A 17795-nucleotide genomic window follows, 5' to 3' on the forward strand; every position below is an offset into this window, starting at 1 on the left:
TCAATGTGGTCCTTAAACTTCAAGATTTTACATTTTTAACCTCAGTTTTTCATTAAGATACTCACTTTCAAACATTGACGTCAATTTCTGTTAATTAACTAAAAGTAATTATGAAGTGAATTTTTAATTTAATTTTAAAAGTGATAGAAAACAGTGAAACTTAATTAATTATAATTCTTATAATGATTTTTTATTTATTAATATAAATTAACACTGAAAATTGAAAATGAGTATTTAGTGCATAATCGAGGTTAAAAGTGTAATCTTGAAACAAAAGGACCAAACTGAAGCAAAACTCAAATATCAATGATAAAATTGTAACATTTTGAAACCTATGGACTAAATTGAAACTAAACTCAAAACTTTAAAAACTAAATGTATAACATTTTGAAATTTAGGGACTAATAGAAACTATATCTAAAACCTAGAAACCAAAAAAGGTTTTTTTTTCTCTAAAAGTTTAAGTCTTATTAGACATAAAATTGAATTTTATGAATTATTTATGATGTTTATCAAACGATGAGATCTAACTTTTAAAGTTGTAATGACTTAAACTTTAATTATTTTTTAAAATCATGGGACAAAATTTTTTTATTAACCTTCGGAAAGTTAAAAGGTATAAATTAATTTTTTTTTCTTAATTATTTATGTTACGTTTGATAATCATTTAATCTTTTTTTTAATTTTAGTCTTTCAAATTATATGTATAAATACTATTTTTTTTTTTTTGTTATCCATTTTCCCTAAATATTCATCATAATATATCAAGCACAACAAGAGAAAACCCTCCTATCATAGTAGAAAGCATGTGCGAACCAAATCTCCATAATCCAAAATCATAGAATTTAAGGTGTGTTTAGAATACATTTTTAAATGTTTAATTTAAAAAAGAAAATCATTTTAGAAGAAATTCGAGAATTTGGCAACCACTCAAAATAAATTTTTAAGTGTATTTTAATAAATTTTTATCAAAAGTGTTTAAATAAAAATGAATTTTTTCGAAAATCACTTTTTTCTCAACTCAATCCAAACGTGCCTAAGTGTGTGTTTGAAATACATTTTCAATTGTTTTATTTAAAAATTAAATCATTTTAGAAAAAAATTGAAATGTTTTGCAATCACTCAAAATATCATTTCAAGTGTATTTTAATCGGTCTTCGTCAAAAGTATTTAAATAAAAATGACATTTTTGAAAAACACTTTTTTCGCAAATTAATCCATACAGGCTCTTAATCCTTCGTGACAACAAATTCATGTGGCGAGAGGATGCGAGCGATAGGGAACCCCAAAATCCTAAGAGAGAAGCATGTACAAAAGTAGAATAGAAGTCACAACACAACAATAATACTCCCAAATTGGGCTCAGTTCACTAGCTCATAACAACCCAAAAGCTAAACCAAGGATCTTAACTTTTGATTGTGAGCTCATTATGGGTAAATTTAGACATAACGAAATACGTCGAATGTTAGGGAAAATAAGTCCAAGATAAAGTGAATCTGGACTCAAATAAATCCAAGGTCAACTAATTATTAGGTTAATCAGATTTAATCTTAACTTGTTTATGATTAAGAAAAACTCATTTTGTGATCCTAAAAAGAACTAAGATTAAGCTTATGTCAATTCTCCTATAAAGATAATTTAAGTTCTGACTACATTTTAATTCGATTTTCCATCTCATAGAACCTCTCTTTTTTAAATTTTAATTTTAACGTTAACCATCTTAAGATCAAGTGAGATCGTTGAACTACATGAAGATCAAGTGAGATTTTCCCGGACCGAATTTTGACATCAACATTCTACAAACTTCAACTTTTCCAATCTTAAACTACACCTAGGGTAAGTTAAACATCATCTAATGTGTTTAATAGAAAATAAAAGGAGAATAATTATCTTCAAAATTCAACTAAGGGGTTTACAGGGAAAAGAAAACTCCCAATTGACATTTAAAAGGAAAGAAGATTTCTTTTTTCTTTTTGTCCTTTTTTTTTTGCCTTTTTCAATATGAGTTGCATCATTCATCTCCTTTTTCAGCTGATCAATTTTCTTGTTGTAATCTTGTGATGGTGAGCAAATTTCCTCCTAATTAAATAGTTATGCCAAAGAATTTTAGATAAGGATATAAGTGAAGAATTTATGTTAATCAAACAATAATTAATGACATAGTAGTTTTATGTTGACAAATTTTAACAAAATTTCATAGATAAAGATTTAGCCATAATTCTCTAGGATCGATGAGTTAGTTTCTGCTTAGTACACCACACTTCTATATAGAAAATTATGGACCCATAATCAATCACATAATGTGTCCATTAAATAGCTCAAATATAATTACTATTTAATTTGTTACCCACAGTCACGAATTAATTTATTTGATGGGTGTATAATCTTTAAAAAAAATCTTCATTAAAACAATAAGAGTCGGTTTGTTTCACAAATATTACCATATGATTTCAGATAGAGATTTAACGTCTAGTATTTGTTTCACAGGATTTCATTTTTTAGAACCCATGATATTATTGTCCAAGAACGTTAAAACTCATCTGAGTTTTTTAATACCCTCCATACTCGGTGGGATTTTTATACTTGGATATGGATAGAGCATAATTAATTAATAAACTAATATCAATTAATTATTGTTCACACGAGGTTTCCGGAGAGACGTATATCATGGGATTGAACTTGAGTTGGTATTGATGTGATGTGGTTCGATCTCTAGTACTTGATCCTCTAATTCTTTAATTCTCTCTCGAGTGGATGTGCATCCCTCTGATTCTCTCTCGAGTGGATGTGTGTCTTGGTGTCTTCAAGGGTCTTGGGAGTTTTCTGGTTATTGATGAATTCTCTTTATAATAGAATTGTTAACCCCTTGAAATGAGAAGAGTTCCTCTATTTATAGGTCGCTTTGATGGGCTTCATGGGTTTGGGTTGGTTGGCCCATGGGTTTGGGTCTGGTTGACCCGGTTTAATTGGCTCATGAGTTTGGGCGTTGACCCATGGGTTTAGTTGGCCCATAGGTTTAGTGGGCCCATGGATTTGAGCCTAGCCCTTGGGCCCAATTACTTAGATCTGGGTTACTTTGTATTTAGGCTTTATTAAGTCCAATTTTGGACTCAACTGGACTTTAACCCAAATAATTATATCAATCGGGCTAAATTAGTCTTACCCGATTCAACAATCACGATGACACCACGTGACGTCATCGAAATTTGTCTTCAACTTCAATTCGGGACATGTGTCAACTTCTAATTGATCCCAAATTTAATGATTTTGAATTTCATCACTAATTTAGTAAATGATGTGACAACTTGTGATTGGTCCAAAATTTTCCATTCAACAATTATTACTATTAATTTTAATTTATTATTAAATATAAATATATTATTTAGACTTAATAAATTTTATTTACCATTGATATTTTATATTAGATTAATTATTAAATATAAAATTTTGTTATTAATTATTAAAATATGATTAATTTAGATTTATTTAATTATTTTATTAATTAAATAAAATGATTTAAATAATTTTTAATTTTAAAATATTCATTTAAATATATTTTTATTGAATAAATAATTAATCAATATAACAATATATTAAATAACATTTAGTTATGACTACATTATTTCTTCTCTTACATTTGATCAAATAGTTATTTAGTTTTAATTTATATATACAAAGTTGATAAATCAAACACATTTATTTAACTTTCAGACATTAATTATACTATATATTCAAGATTTCAAACATAGACATTAAATATCCTAGACATTTAAAATTCAAACATTTAAATTTACATTTAATATTCATACCCGATCAAAACCGCCTTTAAGAGTAAATAAAGTAAGAAAAATTCCAATGGAAAATTCTCATTTAGCCATATTTAGGCTCTCTTTTTTTGGGTATTTTAAATAAATAATCCTTGAAATGAGCATCTCTCACAATTTACCTGTTTAATTTCTTAATTTTGGCACAAAAAAAAATTTACAAATTCTTTCCAATTAAAAGAGAAACTTTGAGGATGTTGAGAAAAGCTTGCTTTTCTAAAGAAGATTGAGGATGGTCTTTCCAATTAATGGATGGTCTCTGCTAAAGATTGAGGATATTTTTACCCTTTTTATTTTCAAAATTATTTTATTATTAAATTTTTAACAAAATCCTCCTTCAAGCTATATGTATAGAATTGTATTAAAGTATTTTATATGTATAGAATTGAATTCTTTAAAATATTTTAAATATAAAGAATGCGACAAGTTTGATGAGCACATCTCACAAGGTTTGACATCACGAATTCTTTAAATAGTAAACTCTAGATAGTTCGCCGGTTTTTTTTTTTTTGTCCTTATCATCTTCTAAACTATACGACTTCTTCAGTGTCATTTTCACTGTATTCATTTCTTAACTCATTGAACTAACATTACAAATAAATTTTGTGCTCCAAAATTTGTCTCTTCATGTTCATACATTTGAATAGTGTAATGTGAAAACTTCTTGAATCTTTTTTATCTTACTTCTGAAAATACTTCCTTCAAGTACATGCAATGAATCAAGAGTTGGATTTAGTCAACAATATGACACGCATTATTTTAATTTAAATCACATTATTTTCTAACTCTTCTCCCTCTCTACTTTGATTGTCAATGATTAAATCTTCACATTCATTTACTTTTTATTTATTGGTTGTGTTATGATTATTTAAATTATACTTGCCCATTTTAATGTTTTTGTAAACAACACCAATACAATGTAATTTTTCAATGTATGTAGATATTTCTATTCAAAAGAAATATATAATTAAATCTATGTTTAGGTAGTCAATGAGTTTTGTTTTAATTATCACTTTATATTTATCTGGTAAAGCATTACAAATGGTTTATTGGGTTAGTGTTTCATCTTTTTGTCATCCAACAAAACTATATTTTGCTGGTTAATCACAACATAAATAAATATAAATATATATATATATATATATATTAACCCTAGATGATATTTTAGGTGGTAGCTTCTAGGGTGAGGGTAATTTAGTCCCTTATTTATTTTTAGATTTAAGTTTAAAATTAGGGATTCATCATTCTTTCAAAAGGGCAAAAAAACTATTTGGCCTTTTTTTTAATATAAATAATTACATGAGATTTTAAATTAAAAAAAAAAAATTAATTTTAGAGATGAGAGATAATTTTTTTAAAATTTCCTGATTTAAAATTATTAAAAAAATCACTTCAATAATTTTTAAACTTATACTTAAAAACTCGAAAATTAATTAAAAATATACCTTTTAGAAACTTAGGGACTATATACACATTTCCTTAAGAAAAGTGGAGACTAAAAAGGTATATTTTCAAAACTCTAACTAAATGCACCTATTCTTCAAATTTGGGGAACTAAAAAGTAATAGTCCCTAATTATTTTTTTTTATAATAGGGATTAGATCATTAAAAATGGTAAAGTATAAAAGACTAAATTATTACTTATTAGTATAGCAAAATGTCACGTCTATTCGTGATAGACCACGATAGACTGCATTGATAAATTTATTATTTTATAGATGTTTATCACGATCTATCTTTGATAGACAGTGACATTTTGCTATATTTGTAAATAGTTTACCTAGTTTTCTAAATTTTGAAAACACCCCTATTTAAATTTTTTATTAAAAATATGTACATTATACTATAATAGTATATATAGTACTTTCCAAAATGAACATAGTTCAACTAGCATAAATTTTATATTCTCGACTTTGAAGTCAAAAGTTAGAATTCGTCTATCTCACATATTGTAAAAATAAATAAATAAATATACAATTCCTTCTTATTTGAGTTGTAATATTAAAGAGAAAATAAAAGAAGATCAACTAATAAATAAATTTGTACTTAAAAAAATAAATAAAATAACTACATCAAAATATCCCAAATATGGGCAACTTTTATATCTTACATTATGAGAATCAACTAATGTAAAGTTAATAGTGCATTAATTTCTTAACCTATTGAATGAGAATCACCAACAAAAATTGAATAAAAGTGTAGATAGATCCCTTAGCCTTTTCAATTAATTTAACAAAACATATTATAGTCATTGTCACAAGACAATGACAAAATTACTAATGTTCAAATCTCTTGAAATATTTCGAGACCGACAACTTAATTTTTGCTAGTACAATACGATCGTGATGATGAAGATTTATACTTCTGACCTTAAAGAAGAGAGTATGTGTTAATTAGCTGAAGTTCTAATATGTTCAAATTACATTTTACCTCACTTACTTCTAGTATATTTGTACTATTAGCAAGGTTTAAACTGTCGACAATGACAGAAATGTCAATATCTCAATTTTACGAAAATGTTAGATGTTTAAAAAAAATCAAATAAATTAGATCAAATTACACATTTAATCTCTATTGTTTGAATAAAGTTATGATTTGGTTGCTATGGTTTAAAAAGTTAAAAATTTAGTCCTATGGTTTGATAAAACTCTTATAATATTCTCTATGGCTAATTAAAAAAATAAATATTTTATGCATTTTAAACCAGTTAAAATGTTTATTGTTTATATTATATTAATATTAACGATATTTTATTGCTTACTTTTTGATATTGCAATGATTTCTTTATATGCTATAATAAAAATGTCGGTTCACCCTTATGTCGATATCAAACTCATTGAAATGTGAAAATGTAAATATATTGACGAAAACTTAATATCATGGATATTACTATTAGATGCAACTATATATATACTTGGCTAAAAAATTAAAAAATAATAATAATAATAATAATGGTAAGATTTAAGAGGCTATTTAATAAGCAATCTAATAATGAAAAATTGAAAATAATGAATTTATTTATAACAATGTTGTATTTTATGTTTTCATATATAACTTTGTTAACAAATTCAGAATTTAAGTTCTAATTTTTAAAATAATTTAAAAAGTGTTTGATAATATATTTATAAGCTATAAAATTAATTATAATTACTCACTAAATATTAGGTTGAATATAAATTATTATTAATTAATTTATGTAGTTGTTATATGTCTAAAAAAATTGTATAAATATATATCAGTTTGTAATATCGTATAGTATATAATATATCAAATATTACATATTTTAATTTAACAAAAGTATTTGAGTTTATAAAATGAAATATTATATTTATCCATATATTTTTATCTTTTTTAGTATATTTTTACATTTTAAAATTTCAAATTCAAAATTTGGATACATTGAAATATAAATTTGTGGCTTTTAATACTTTTTTGTTCCTAGATTTTGGATCTAGTTTCTATTTGGCTCCTAAGTTTTCAAATGTTATATATTTGATGCTTAAAATTTGAGTTTTTGTTTCAATTTAATTCCTAAGTTTCAAAATGTTATATTTTTACCCTTAAGATTCGAGTTTTGTTTCAATTTGGTCCCTAAGCTTTAAGATTTTACGTTTTTAACCTCGTTTTTTAATAAAACTCACTTTCCATCATTGATGTCAATTTCTATTAATTAATTAAAAATAATTATGAGTAAATTTTTAAATTTAATTTTAAAAGTGATAAAAATAGTTAAACTTAAATAATTATAATTCTTTTAATGATGTTTAATTCATTAACATAAATTAACACTAAAGACGACAAATGAGCATTTAGTGAATAATCGAGATTAAAAGTATAAATCTTGAAATATAAAAACCAAATAGAAGTAAAACAAAACTCAAACGTCCAGAGTAAAATTGTAATATTTTGAAACCTAGAGACTAAATTGAAACCAAATCTAAATCTTAAGGACTAAATGTATAATATTTTAAAACTTATCGAGTAAATAGAAACTAGACCAAAAATCTTTTTTCTTTTCAAATTTTTGAAAATAGAATCTGAGTTGTCCATCAAACAGATCTAAAAAAGTGTAGAAATTTTGAAGAAACAATTCAAAATAATAACCAATTTTGTTATTAAACCTCTAACCGTTTAGAGTGTACCAACGGATTACTTCTAAATCCCAAGGCGGGAATCTTGTTTGAATTTTGAATTTCAAAACGGGGCAGCTCCGTAAATTAAATAATTATTAAAATATTAGAAAAGGAAAAAAAGAGAAGAAAAAAGAAAAAACCCTTTCGACAAAATTTAGAAATTTCATTTTATCCCCCTCAATTTTCCATATTTGCTCTCTTTCCCAAATTCAAAGCACTATATTAATTTCTTCTCACATTTTATCTTCTTCTTCATCACCGCTCCTCCAAGGTCTGCGATTCTTCTTCTCTCAAGATTTTTCTTTCAATTTTGAATCTCTTTCTCTAATTTTGTTCAATCTTTCTTCAGATCGAATAAGCCTTAGCCATTTTTCTGTCTTTAATTCGTTGCGATGGGTCAGATCCAATACTCTGAGAAATACTTTGATGATATCTATGAGTACAGGTTTGTAATTTCTTCTTCTTCATCTTCTTTTCGACTCAGGGTGTTTTTTTTATCGATTCTCATGGCTTTTGTTGATGTCTGTTGTAGGCATGTGGTACTTCCTCCTGAAGTGGCGAAACTTCTCCCCAAGAATCGTCTTCTTTCTGAAGTAAGTATCGAAATTTCGGTTGTGTGGAAATTGAAATGGATTTATCAAAATTTCTTGTGTGAAATCTTGTTCCGCTAATTGAAAACGAAATGGAATTGAAAGTTAACCCTAGCGATTTCTCAAATCGATTTATACTGCAAGCCTCGGAATCGTTGATGGATTGTGTGATTGAATCTGAATACATTGGATTTGAGTGAATTTGATGATGATTGACAGAATGAATGGCGAGCAATTGGTGTTCAGCAAAGCCGTGGATGGGTTCATTACGCAATTCATCGCCCAGAGCCGCATATAATGTTGTTCAGAAGGCCACTCAATTATCAACAGCAGCAAGAGAATCAAGCACAGCAGCAGATTCTGGCCAAGTAATTGGTTTATTATCCTTTTCTTTTAGATATACTAATGAGAAATATCTCACTACAAATCAAAACAAAAAAAACAAAAAAACAAAAAAATCAGGTGTTTGTGGTTTGTTGTGTAGTGCAGTTTCCTTCTCCAATTTGGAGAAGCTCTGTGGCCCAGTTAGATCTGTCATAGTCATAAGCCCCCACCATCGTTGATGAATTTGTGGTTTTAAATTGCTTTGGTATAAATATGGTTCTTATCTTCTCCTGTTCTTCTTCTTGGCTGGCATCTCTTCTGGAAATTACTTCTGATTTTCTTTTTTATGTGTTCTTTCTCAAAGTGTTTTTTTGTGTTGGGTTTATTTTTATTGTTATTGTGATATGATTCTTCTTAAGTAATTACTTGTAGGGTAGGAATAGAATTTTTTTTTTTAATATTAATGAAATATCACTATTATAAGCCTCGGTTAATTTCAAATCATAAACTATAGAGTTTATTTATGAGTTTTTATCCAACCGTAAGAATTAAAATTTTTTTTTTTTTTCGAATCATAAGAACCAAATTTATAATTTAACTTACAAGTATTACATAATCAGCATTTTTTATTTTAGAAGTCTATAAATATTTGTTTAGTAATTTAAATGTTTTTATAAATTCTATATAATGTTCATAGTGTTATAGTCATGGGTTTTCTTTATGGAAACGGATTATAGTCCTGGGTTTTTTTTCATTACAATTGGGACCTCTTGGAATAAGTATATATTTTAAATGCCAAATTATATATCTAGGAAACTATTGTAATCAAGTTTTTTTAATTGAAAATGCTGAATGCTAAAGCGTTTTTATTCCTTTGTTTTAAGGGTTATTTTTCAAATAAAGGAAAATAAATTAACTTATTTATAATTTTAGTAAAATTTCACCATGTCAGACTATACTTCTATGGCCGAATGATAGACTACTATAGACTTTTATAGCCGTTTATCATTCATTTTGTTGTATTTAAAAATATTAATGACATTTAGTTAAACTTAAAAATATTAATTACATTTTGTTATATTTAAAAATATTTTTAACAGGAAATTAATGAAATATCTTTTTAATTTTGTTGGAATTATTTTTAAAAGGATTATTGTTAGGTTCAGCCCGCGAGAATAATGTTGTGAACATTTGCAACAATGTTATTGTAATGCTTTTTGGCTGAAGGACTCGAAAGAATAAGCTTTTTTATTATTGTTATTGAGTTATAATTTGACACTTATTCTTTAATTTTTATACATTTAGTTTTAGTTTAATTTTGACATGAATCAGTTCTTGATTCATACATTTTGATATGTTTATTTTAAAGCGAAAATTCAAAGAACCATTTCTATTGTCAACATCCCATACATGATTGAATGCATCTAATTCGATGTGCTTACCTACCAACACACAAAATTCAACGTATGCTTGCACCCAAAAGTTATGCCTCATTGGTACAAAAATTGCAATTCTATGATAATTCTGTTGTCCTAACATCTCTTTGACAGATACTTAAATTAGGTAAGTAGAGACTAAATGATCATTTTTTTAACTTCTACATACATATCCATAGTAGGAAAATGAGCTAAAAGTAACTAAGTGATAAATGGACCATATAAAAACCATATTGAACCAAATGAGAAGTTACATGATACATCGTCAAAATGAACTTAGCTCAATAGTATTAGCAAGACTTCCATCCTTAGAGGTCAAATATTGTACTAAAAAAAATGTACATAATACATCAAAACTAAAACTATTGGAAATAAATTAATATTTTAGTTTTCTTTTTTTTTAAATACTAATATTTTAAATTCTTTTTTAAATGAGAAGGATTCAAACTACAAACCCCTATCGCCATTGAGCTATGTGCTCCTTTTGGCAAAAAAAAATAATAACTTGAGTAGATGGAGTACTCGATTAGTGACACAAAACAATTAACCCAGGTGTCATCCGATTTTAAACATACATCAAAGGATTTAATTGAAGTCCGATTTTAAACCTACATCAAAGGATTATCAGTGATATAATGAAAATTAAAATTTTGTTACACCGACATAAAATAACAACATTAGTTGTAAAATAAACAAGACTAAATTGAAACAATTTCAAAAATTATAGAGGTAATAAAAATAGGATTAACATAACTATCACAGAAATCCCATAGACTACAAAAAGATAGATTCATCTCTAATTTTTGTTATGAACTATTCAACTATGAACCCTTGGTAAAACTATACATTACTTGGTAAGAATGTTACATCTCTACACAACATTTTTTTTCCACTCTCGCTCGCAAATGATATCTGCTAATCAATCTCAGCATGAACATAATCAATGAACACAAAATTCTTTTGAAGTTCAAACAGAGCGTAAGCCAAACCGGCACTTGCGAGTGCAAAAGCAGCGAGAAGAACACGTATCTGCAAAGCAGAAGGGATGCCGGCGGTGGCTGCAAAAATTACAGTTGCACCAATTAGCAGCTTTTGCAGTGTCTGAAATGTGTTATAAGCTCCTTTGCATGATGAACAATGGAGTGTGTGTTGCTCAAATCTGTCCAGCATCTGTAGTGGAGAGAATATTATACGAGAAAAAACAACCCAAAGTATAATCTCATCAACCAATACTTATTTTCATGCCACTAAATCAACTAAACCACATCACTGGTCTATTTGTAAGTTGAATCACTTGGATTGAAGGCCCTAGCATAAGTAGTTTTACCTATTTTGAACCTATTTAAACAGGAAAGAACGGAAGATTCCTGCATATAGTTTAAGAAGCACGGATACAAATATGACACAACACGGACTTAGCGACAGGTCATTTTATAAAAATTTATGACATAAACACGACAAGGACAAGTGTATACACACATTTTTAAAATATAAATCATTTTTAAACAAGAAAATTCAAAGTGTATGAATTTATGCATTTATATTCATAAAAAATTAGCTTGATGTATTTCGCTATCAAATTTTATTATTTTGTCATATGTGTATCTATTTAGCACATGTAACAAGTATTTGATGTATGTCTAACAAATGTTGGTCCTATTTTGACTTTGCAACTAGTGTCAAACACATCTGTTACACTAAGAAATGTCCAATTCATGTCCAACAACTTTCGAAGTGTCTAAATGTCCTCCATGTGTTGAACATGGACATTCTAGCCAAATTAAAGTGTCAGTGGTTCTTAGTATATAGTTTTATAGCAACAATCAAGATGCTGGTAATTTTCTGTACCTGACGTTTAGATAGAACTGTTGATGGCAGAGGCTGGTTGCTGCTAGCCCCAAACCATTCAGGTTGGCCCTTTCCATGCCGCCTCAGCCAACTTCGGAATGCTAGCACCAAACGATCCGCTTGTGTTGGTGTAAATGTTATTTTAGTGTATTCTTTATTTACATCTGTTGAACCTTCCATCGACAAAAATATCTTCTCCTGACCCTGAAGAACAATCATGTCTCCATCATATACCTTATTTGATGTCCAATGCTCATGCCACCGAGGAACCACCTAATAGAAAAGGCAAACTTAGGACGTCGTACACAGCAATATCACATATTATTACAGATTGCATGATCAATAACAGTAGAGATGATAGTATATCATAAAAATAAGGAAAATATTTGATTAACACAGACTGCTTACCTGCCACCAAGCAGGACCAGGCATTGAAAACTGGAAGAAATTTCGAGCACTACATACAATAGAACGAGTTTTTCCTGGACCCATTGGCACATTGAAGGAGCAAATCCATATTACCCATTTTTGATCGCCAATTAAAGGAAGCTTTGTGTCAATCTCCACTCTGAAGAAAAAGTTTACATTAAGAGTTGAAGCCTACAAGAATTTGTGTAAAAGGGATTCACAATGTTTAAACTTAAACAAAAGGAAATAGAATAGAGAAACAGTTGCCAAAAAATTCAGTAGGGTGGTGCTAATATTGTGTTAGATGACTTATATTGTAATTGTTTTTTTTTTTTTTTTTTTTTTTTTTTGAGGAGCTCCAAGAAGTCTATACTTTTGAGATGGTTGATATTTTCACAGACTAAAGATCCTCTAGTTAATTCTAACTATTCATTACTCTCTTCCTTACGCCCTAACAGTTAACTATCAGCCTTATATTTGTACCACAAAATGATCTACTGCCAGTCCCTGCCCAAAATACTTGAAGTTGAAACTAACTCTACTTACTAAAGAAGCTTATGCGGTGCACTCGGTCATACGTTAGGATTCGTTGATTGGTGGTAGAATAATAATTAAAAAGAAGTTTTTTATGCATATGGTTGGGAAAAGCAAGTGAATTAGTCAAGTTGTTGTAGTAAAATATGTTTAAAAGGAAGACGGGGATAGATGAGAAGGCAGGCAAATTTGGTTTAGAATTGAAAGAGATAGCTCACTGTCAAATGTCAATAAACTATCACTCTATCAGCCATTGTACTACGGTACCCACTAATGATTTGCATAATGCATGAAGGTAGCTAATCATCACAATTGCATAAGCAGCATAACTATTGATGTATAATATCAGAAAATCTGCAAGGGATGGTTCCAACAATCTTAAGCTATGCATTATTCAAAAGTGAATACACGGCGAAAATGAGTGAAATCCTTACTTGTTGATATAGTAACAAGGAGCAACAAACTTGGCACTGATCCTTGGGTTACCCTTATTTGCTCCAGAAAATCCCCAAGGACCATTAGAATCCAACTTGAAAGGTAAAGGTTTTGCTCGATCCCGCCTCCCTGTAACCTGTGAAGATGTTCCTTTTCAGAAGGAGGACATTGAAATCTTCAACAAAAGATAAATGTGGTTTTCTAGACCAAATTTACTAGTATACCCAAAGTACTACCGTCAGAATTTTTCCAATCAAATGTTCTTTTCTTTTTTTAAACATAATTAATCATCTCTTTTAAAACATGGTAAATATATAACAGCACTGACCAGGTACCATGAAGTTTTTTGGTTCTTTATATGGGACGCATTCATTTCACTAAGCATCCATCAGAACCAGAAAGAACAGAAAAACACTAACAAGCATAATGATTCAATCAATAACTAAACCACTGATGCAAATTTCAAGTTTAATTGATATAGGTTCTCTCACATTGGCCCTCCCTTACCTTGTGATGAGCAAAATCTATGTGGGAAGGATCTGAGACATTCTCCATTAGTGTATCGTAACCATAAAATAGATCCCGCTGAATCGTAACTGACGAGAACTCGGGCTTATCAAAGTCATCAGGGAGCCTAGACAATTGCAGTGATAATGAAGGAATGATCGCATATTGCGGTTAAATAATACATGGAAAGGTGAAGCTATTTAATGATTAATTCTGAATCAACTACCTTGGAGGTGTGGTGGCATTGGCTCTTTCCCAACCATTCTCATCAGGCCAAACAAAGAGGAGGCCTTGTGACACCAGAGTAGGGAACCTTGTAGCACATGCTCTAGGTGACTGATGAGCCCTAGATTCTGGGCCTTCTGATGATGCCTGGGGGATTTTAACACATGATCCACACCCATCAAAGGACCATCCATGGTATGAGCACTGCAAATTGCCACCTTCATCTATCCGCCCTTCCTAAAAAATCACATCATCAAATTGACGTGAGAAAGATTTCATCATACTACTCGTCTCCTTTTATTTGTGAAAAAAATTGCAAGAAGCAGTTTTGAACCATATGATTTATTGCACTTGCAACCACACTCTCAATCTTTTCCATCCTTATAACTTTGGACTGGTTTTAGGTGGTTAGAGACAGACTCTTTTGAGGTTTAGTCTCTCGTTAGATATCATGTTTCTTTTTGGGTTTTGGTTACAAAGACCTTTTGTAACTATTCTATTGGTTCTATTTTGTAAAGTTGGAGTCTCTTTTTTTTAGAGGGATTCATCTCTCTTAGCTTGGTTTTCTCGTCGTTTCTCTAAAAGTAAAAATAAATAAAAACAAACTTTGTGATTAGTTGGGTTTGATTGCAACAATTTCATAAGTTTGATGTAATAATTGGCACAAGTAACAATACTATAATTTAGAGGCGATTATAGTTTGGAATTTTAAGGTGAGTCGTTAAGGATTTAGAATCGGTTCAATTGTTCAAGGTATTTTTCAAGTTGCAACTAACAAATTATATCTAATCCAAGCTAGCATAAATGACCATATCAAAGGTCAATAATTCCATCTCTACCACTACAATGGTTGAAATTAAAAAAACAAGTCTATATAAATTAGAATTTTTTTGGTGACTAGATTTGCATTTTTTTCAGCTAATTCCATAAATTGGAATTGACAAGTTTTAGATGTAGGGCAAAAAGGAATTGCAAGAGCACAATCAACTGGCCAGTTCTTTTCACTACCACAAACCCAAAGCTCCGCCCAAATTCACCAGAGGGACTAGAGGATTCCAATGTAACACAATTTTTTAACCTTAATGGGAGCTAGATGGCCAGAATGCACTCACATTATCAACCCCTAACTTGTTTAACTTCTTCCCTTTTGCAAAAACTAAATTCAAGGACAAACCCAACAAAAACTTTTAGCATAACCTTCTTTAAATTTACCTATTAAAAAAAAAAAAAAAAAAAGCTTCACTGTGCTAAATGAAAGTCAGAAAGCTTACAGACAAAGGAGCAAGACGATGAGGACATCTATCATCAAAAGCAACCCACTCGCCTCTTGATTTATCAAACCAAAGAACAATATCTCTTCCCAGAAGCTGAAACGGGGTTGGCAAAGCAGGGTCCAAATCTTCAATCAGAGAAACAGGGTACCAATTATCCCTCCAAGAAAACGGCGAAGACGAGCTCTCATTGCCCGATTCATCCACTTCCACTTCATCCGAATTCACCGCCTCAGATGTCTCGGATTCTGCCGTCGATGGCACCGTTGGAGGCGCAGCCACACGAACAGGCCTAATACCCGATGCCCTACCATGCAATTTCCTCAACGGAAAATTAGGGTTCCGATCCGCCGCAATTAAAGAAGGAACTATTCTGAGAGATTTTACATCATTTAAGGAGGATGTAATGAGAGTAGCAGAAAAAACAGATGTGGAAATCGAAAGAGCCATTAAAGAGAAGCAATCGAGCTCATTCAAAAACAAACACAGAGAATGAAATTTAAAACGGACAAGTGTAGATCAAATTAGAAGATGTTGCGTACACGTTTGAAGATGAAATTTCTAGGACTCTGTTGTAGAAGGAAAGTGAAGAGTTGCTTTCTGATGAAACTAATGGCGTCTGGCCCGCAGGAATTGGAGGGAGGGCTCGGATTCGAAGGGTTCAGACAGGGTTTCGGCCATGGATGAATCATGTCCACAGAATTTGAGAAACGTGAAAATTCAACAGGAAAATCGATGGAGAAAGATCGGCGTACGGTGATGGCGGGATAGGAAATTGGATTTTCATTTTTTTTTTTTTTTTTCTCCTTTTGTTATACCAACCGTATGTTGAATATTTGAGTGAAGCAACCACTCAAAATCGTTTTTCATTTGGACTCCATTTTTGTAACGTTTTCGTTTTTTGTTTTTTTTTTCATTTAAGAAGAAGTTGACATGTTTGTTAATGTTTCTATTTCTTGTTTCTAAAATCAGAGAAATGTTTCCAAAAATAAAATCAAATTTGTGCTATTTTTATTTTATTTATATTTTTTTACAAAAATTAAAAATCAAACTTGATCGGTTGGTAGACAAGCGTGTCTTAACTTTCTTTGAGTGTCAAAATCTCCAGTTTGATTCTAAGATGAATCACTTCTATTTATTTCATTTTTTTAAGTTTTTTATATTTCTTTCTTAATTTTACACTACTTTCTAACTTATTTACACACGTAGCAAAATTTCACTATCTATTAATGATAGTTTACGATAGATATCTACCACACTGACATTTTGTTATACTTAAAAATATTTTCAACGATTTTATCATTTAATCAATTACCGTCTTCAATAGGTATATCTAAATATTTTTTTATTTAAAATTTAAAATTTTGCAATAAACATGCTTATATATTACTTTGATTTAAATTTTTTGTTTTTAGTACATTTAGAACCAGTTAAAATTTTACAATTTTTAAACTTTATTTATATTCAATTAGTTCACTTTAATATTTTATAAACACAACTTTTACATGATAATATAATTTAGTTGTCAATTGAGTCAACGTCATCTAAGACAAATGACTTTAATGAGAAATAATATTAAAAATCAAATTTAGCAACATATAAATGATAAAAATAATTATATTATCGTTATTAATTTTGCATCGAGAAGGAAGTATGTGTATTTGATCATGTAAATTATGTTTTATAATTATTTTTTATATTTTAATGTATGTTATATATTTTTTTATTTTACATCATTAAATTATATTTAGGCTATAAAATAGGAGAAAATGTAAGGGACGAAATACAAGAAACGATAAACAATAAATGATTATCAAACAAGTTTTTGTTTGTTTCTTTCTTTTAAGAAATAAGAAACACAAATAGTTACCTATTTTTCTAGTTCTTAAATAATAGGACACAAGAAATATGAAATAGAAAATTAGAACATTATCAAACGGGCCCTTTGTTTTTTGTTTTTGGTTTTTGAAAATTAAGTTTATTTCCTCACATTTTCTTACAATGATTTGCATATTTCTTAATTACAAGAGATGAATTCTTATCCAAATTTTAAAAGTAAAAACAAATATTTAAAAACTACTTTTTAGTTTTTAAAAATTGACTTAGTTTTTTAAAAACATGGGTAAAAAGTAGATAAGAAAGCAAGAAATTTAGATGTGAAAGGGATGTTTGTAGGCTTACTTTTCAAAAACTAATAATAATTATTAAAAAAAAATAACTAAATAGTTACTAAACGAGATTGGAATAAATTGGTTTTAGG

General features: G+C 29.0%; 2 protein-coding genes across 3 annotated transcripts; one reads left to right on the forward strand and one right to left on the reverse strand.

Annotated features, from left to right (window-relative positions):
• Positions 1-8047: 8047 nt before the first annotated feature.
• Positions 8048-9159, forward strand: LOC120082997 (cyclin-dependent kinases regulatory subunit 1). Of its 2 annotated transcripts, XM_039038455.2 has the most exons (4): positions 8048-8228; positions 8307-8402; positions 8490-8550; positions 8767-9159. In XM_039038455.2, exons 2-4 carry the CDS (start codon positions 8350-8352, stop codon positions 8917-8919), a joined length of 267 nt encoding a protein of 88 aa, XP_038894383.1. In that variant the 5' UTR covers positions 8048-8228; positions 8307-8349; the 3' UTR covers positions 8920-9159. The 2 variants fall into 2 exon arrangements, with proteins under 2 accessions (XP_038894383.1, XP_090172998.1); XM_090316872.1 differs by lacking the exon at positions 8048-8228 and having other exon boundaries at positions 8239-8402.
• Positions 9160-11028: 1869 nt separating this feature from the next.
• ACD1 (Pheophorbide a oxygenase family protein with Rieske 2Fe-2S domain-containing protein) lies at positions 11029-16071 on the reverse strand. Its single transcript, XM_039038454.2, has 7 exons — positions 15536-16071; positions 14266-14501; positions 14040-14166; positions 13532-13668; positions 12564-12723; positions 12156-12428; positions 11029-11477 (listed from the first exon to the last, which is right to left on the reverse strand). Exons 1-7 carry the CDS (start codon positions 15983-15985, stop codon positions 11223-11225), a joined length of 1638 nt encoding a protein of 545 aa, XP_038894382.1. The 5' UTR covers positions 15986-16071; the 3' UTR covers positions 11029-11222.
• Positions 16072-17795: the final 1724 nt, after the last annotated feature.

The sequence above is a fragment of the Benincasa hispida genome, chromosome 8, assembly GCF_027475165.1.
Source record: "Benincasa hispida cultivar pf3 chromosome 8, pf3_genome.v1.1, whole genome shotgun sequence".
In the NCBI taxonomy this organism is placed as follows: domain Eukaryota; kingdom Viridiplantae; phylum Streptophyta; class Magnoliopsida; order Cucurbitales; family Cucurbitaceae; genus Benincasa; species Benincasa hispida.

What these genes read in the sequence shown, in the direction of transcription:
- ACD1 (XM_039038454.2), bottom strand. Translation starts at nt 15,985, where the DNA reads ATGGCTCTTTCGATTTCCACATCTGTTTTTTCTGCTACTCTCATTACA. An exon ending in CCTTGTTACTATATCAACAA is followed by an intron (nt 12,724 to 13,531) that starts GTAAGGATTTCA and finishes CTTTTTCTTCAG; the next exon opens with AGTGGAGATTGACACAAAGC. An exon ending in CAGTTCTATCTAAACGTCAG is followed by an intron (nt 11,478 to 12,155) that starts GTACAGAAAATT and finishes TCTCCACTACAG; the next exon opens with ATGCTGGACAGATTTGAGCA.
- LOC120082997 (XM_039038455.2), top strand. Translation starts at nt 8,350, where the DNA reads ATGGGTCAGATCCAATACTCTGAGAAATACTTTGATGATATCTATGAG. An exon ending in GATGATATCTATGAGTACAG is followed by an intron (nt 8,403 to 8,489) that starts GTTTGTAATTTC and finishes TGTCTGTTGTAG; the next exon opens with GCATGTGGTACTTCCTCCTG. An exon ending in AGAATCGTCTTCTTTCTGAA is followed by an intron (nt 8,551 to 8,766) that starts GTAAGTATCGAA and finishes GATGATTGACAG; the next exon opens with AATGAATGGCGAGCAATTGG.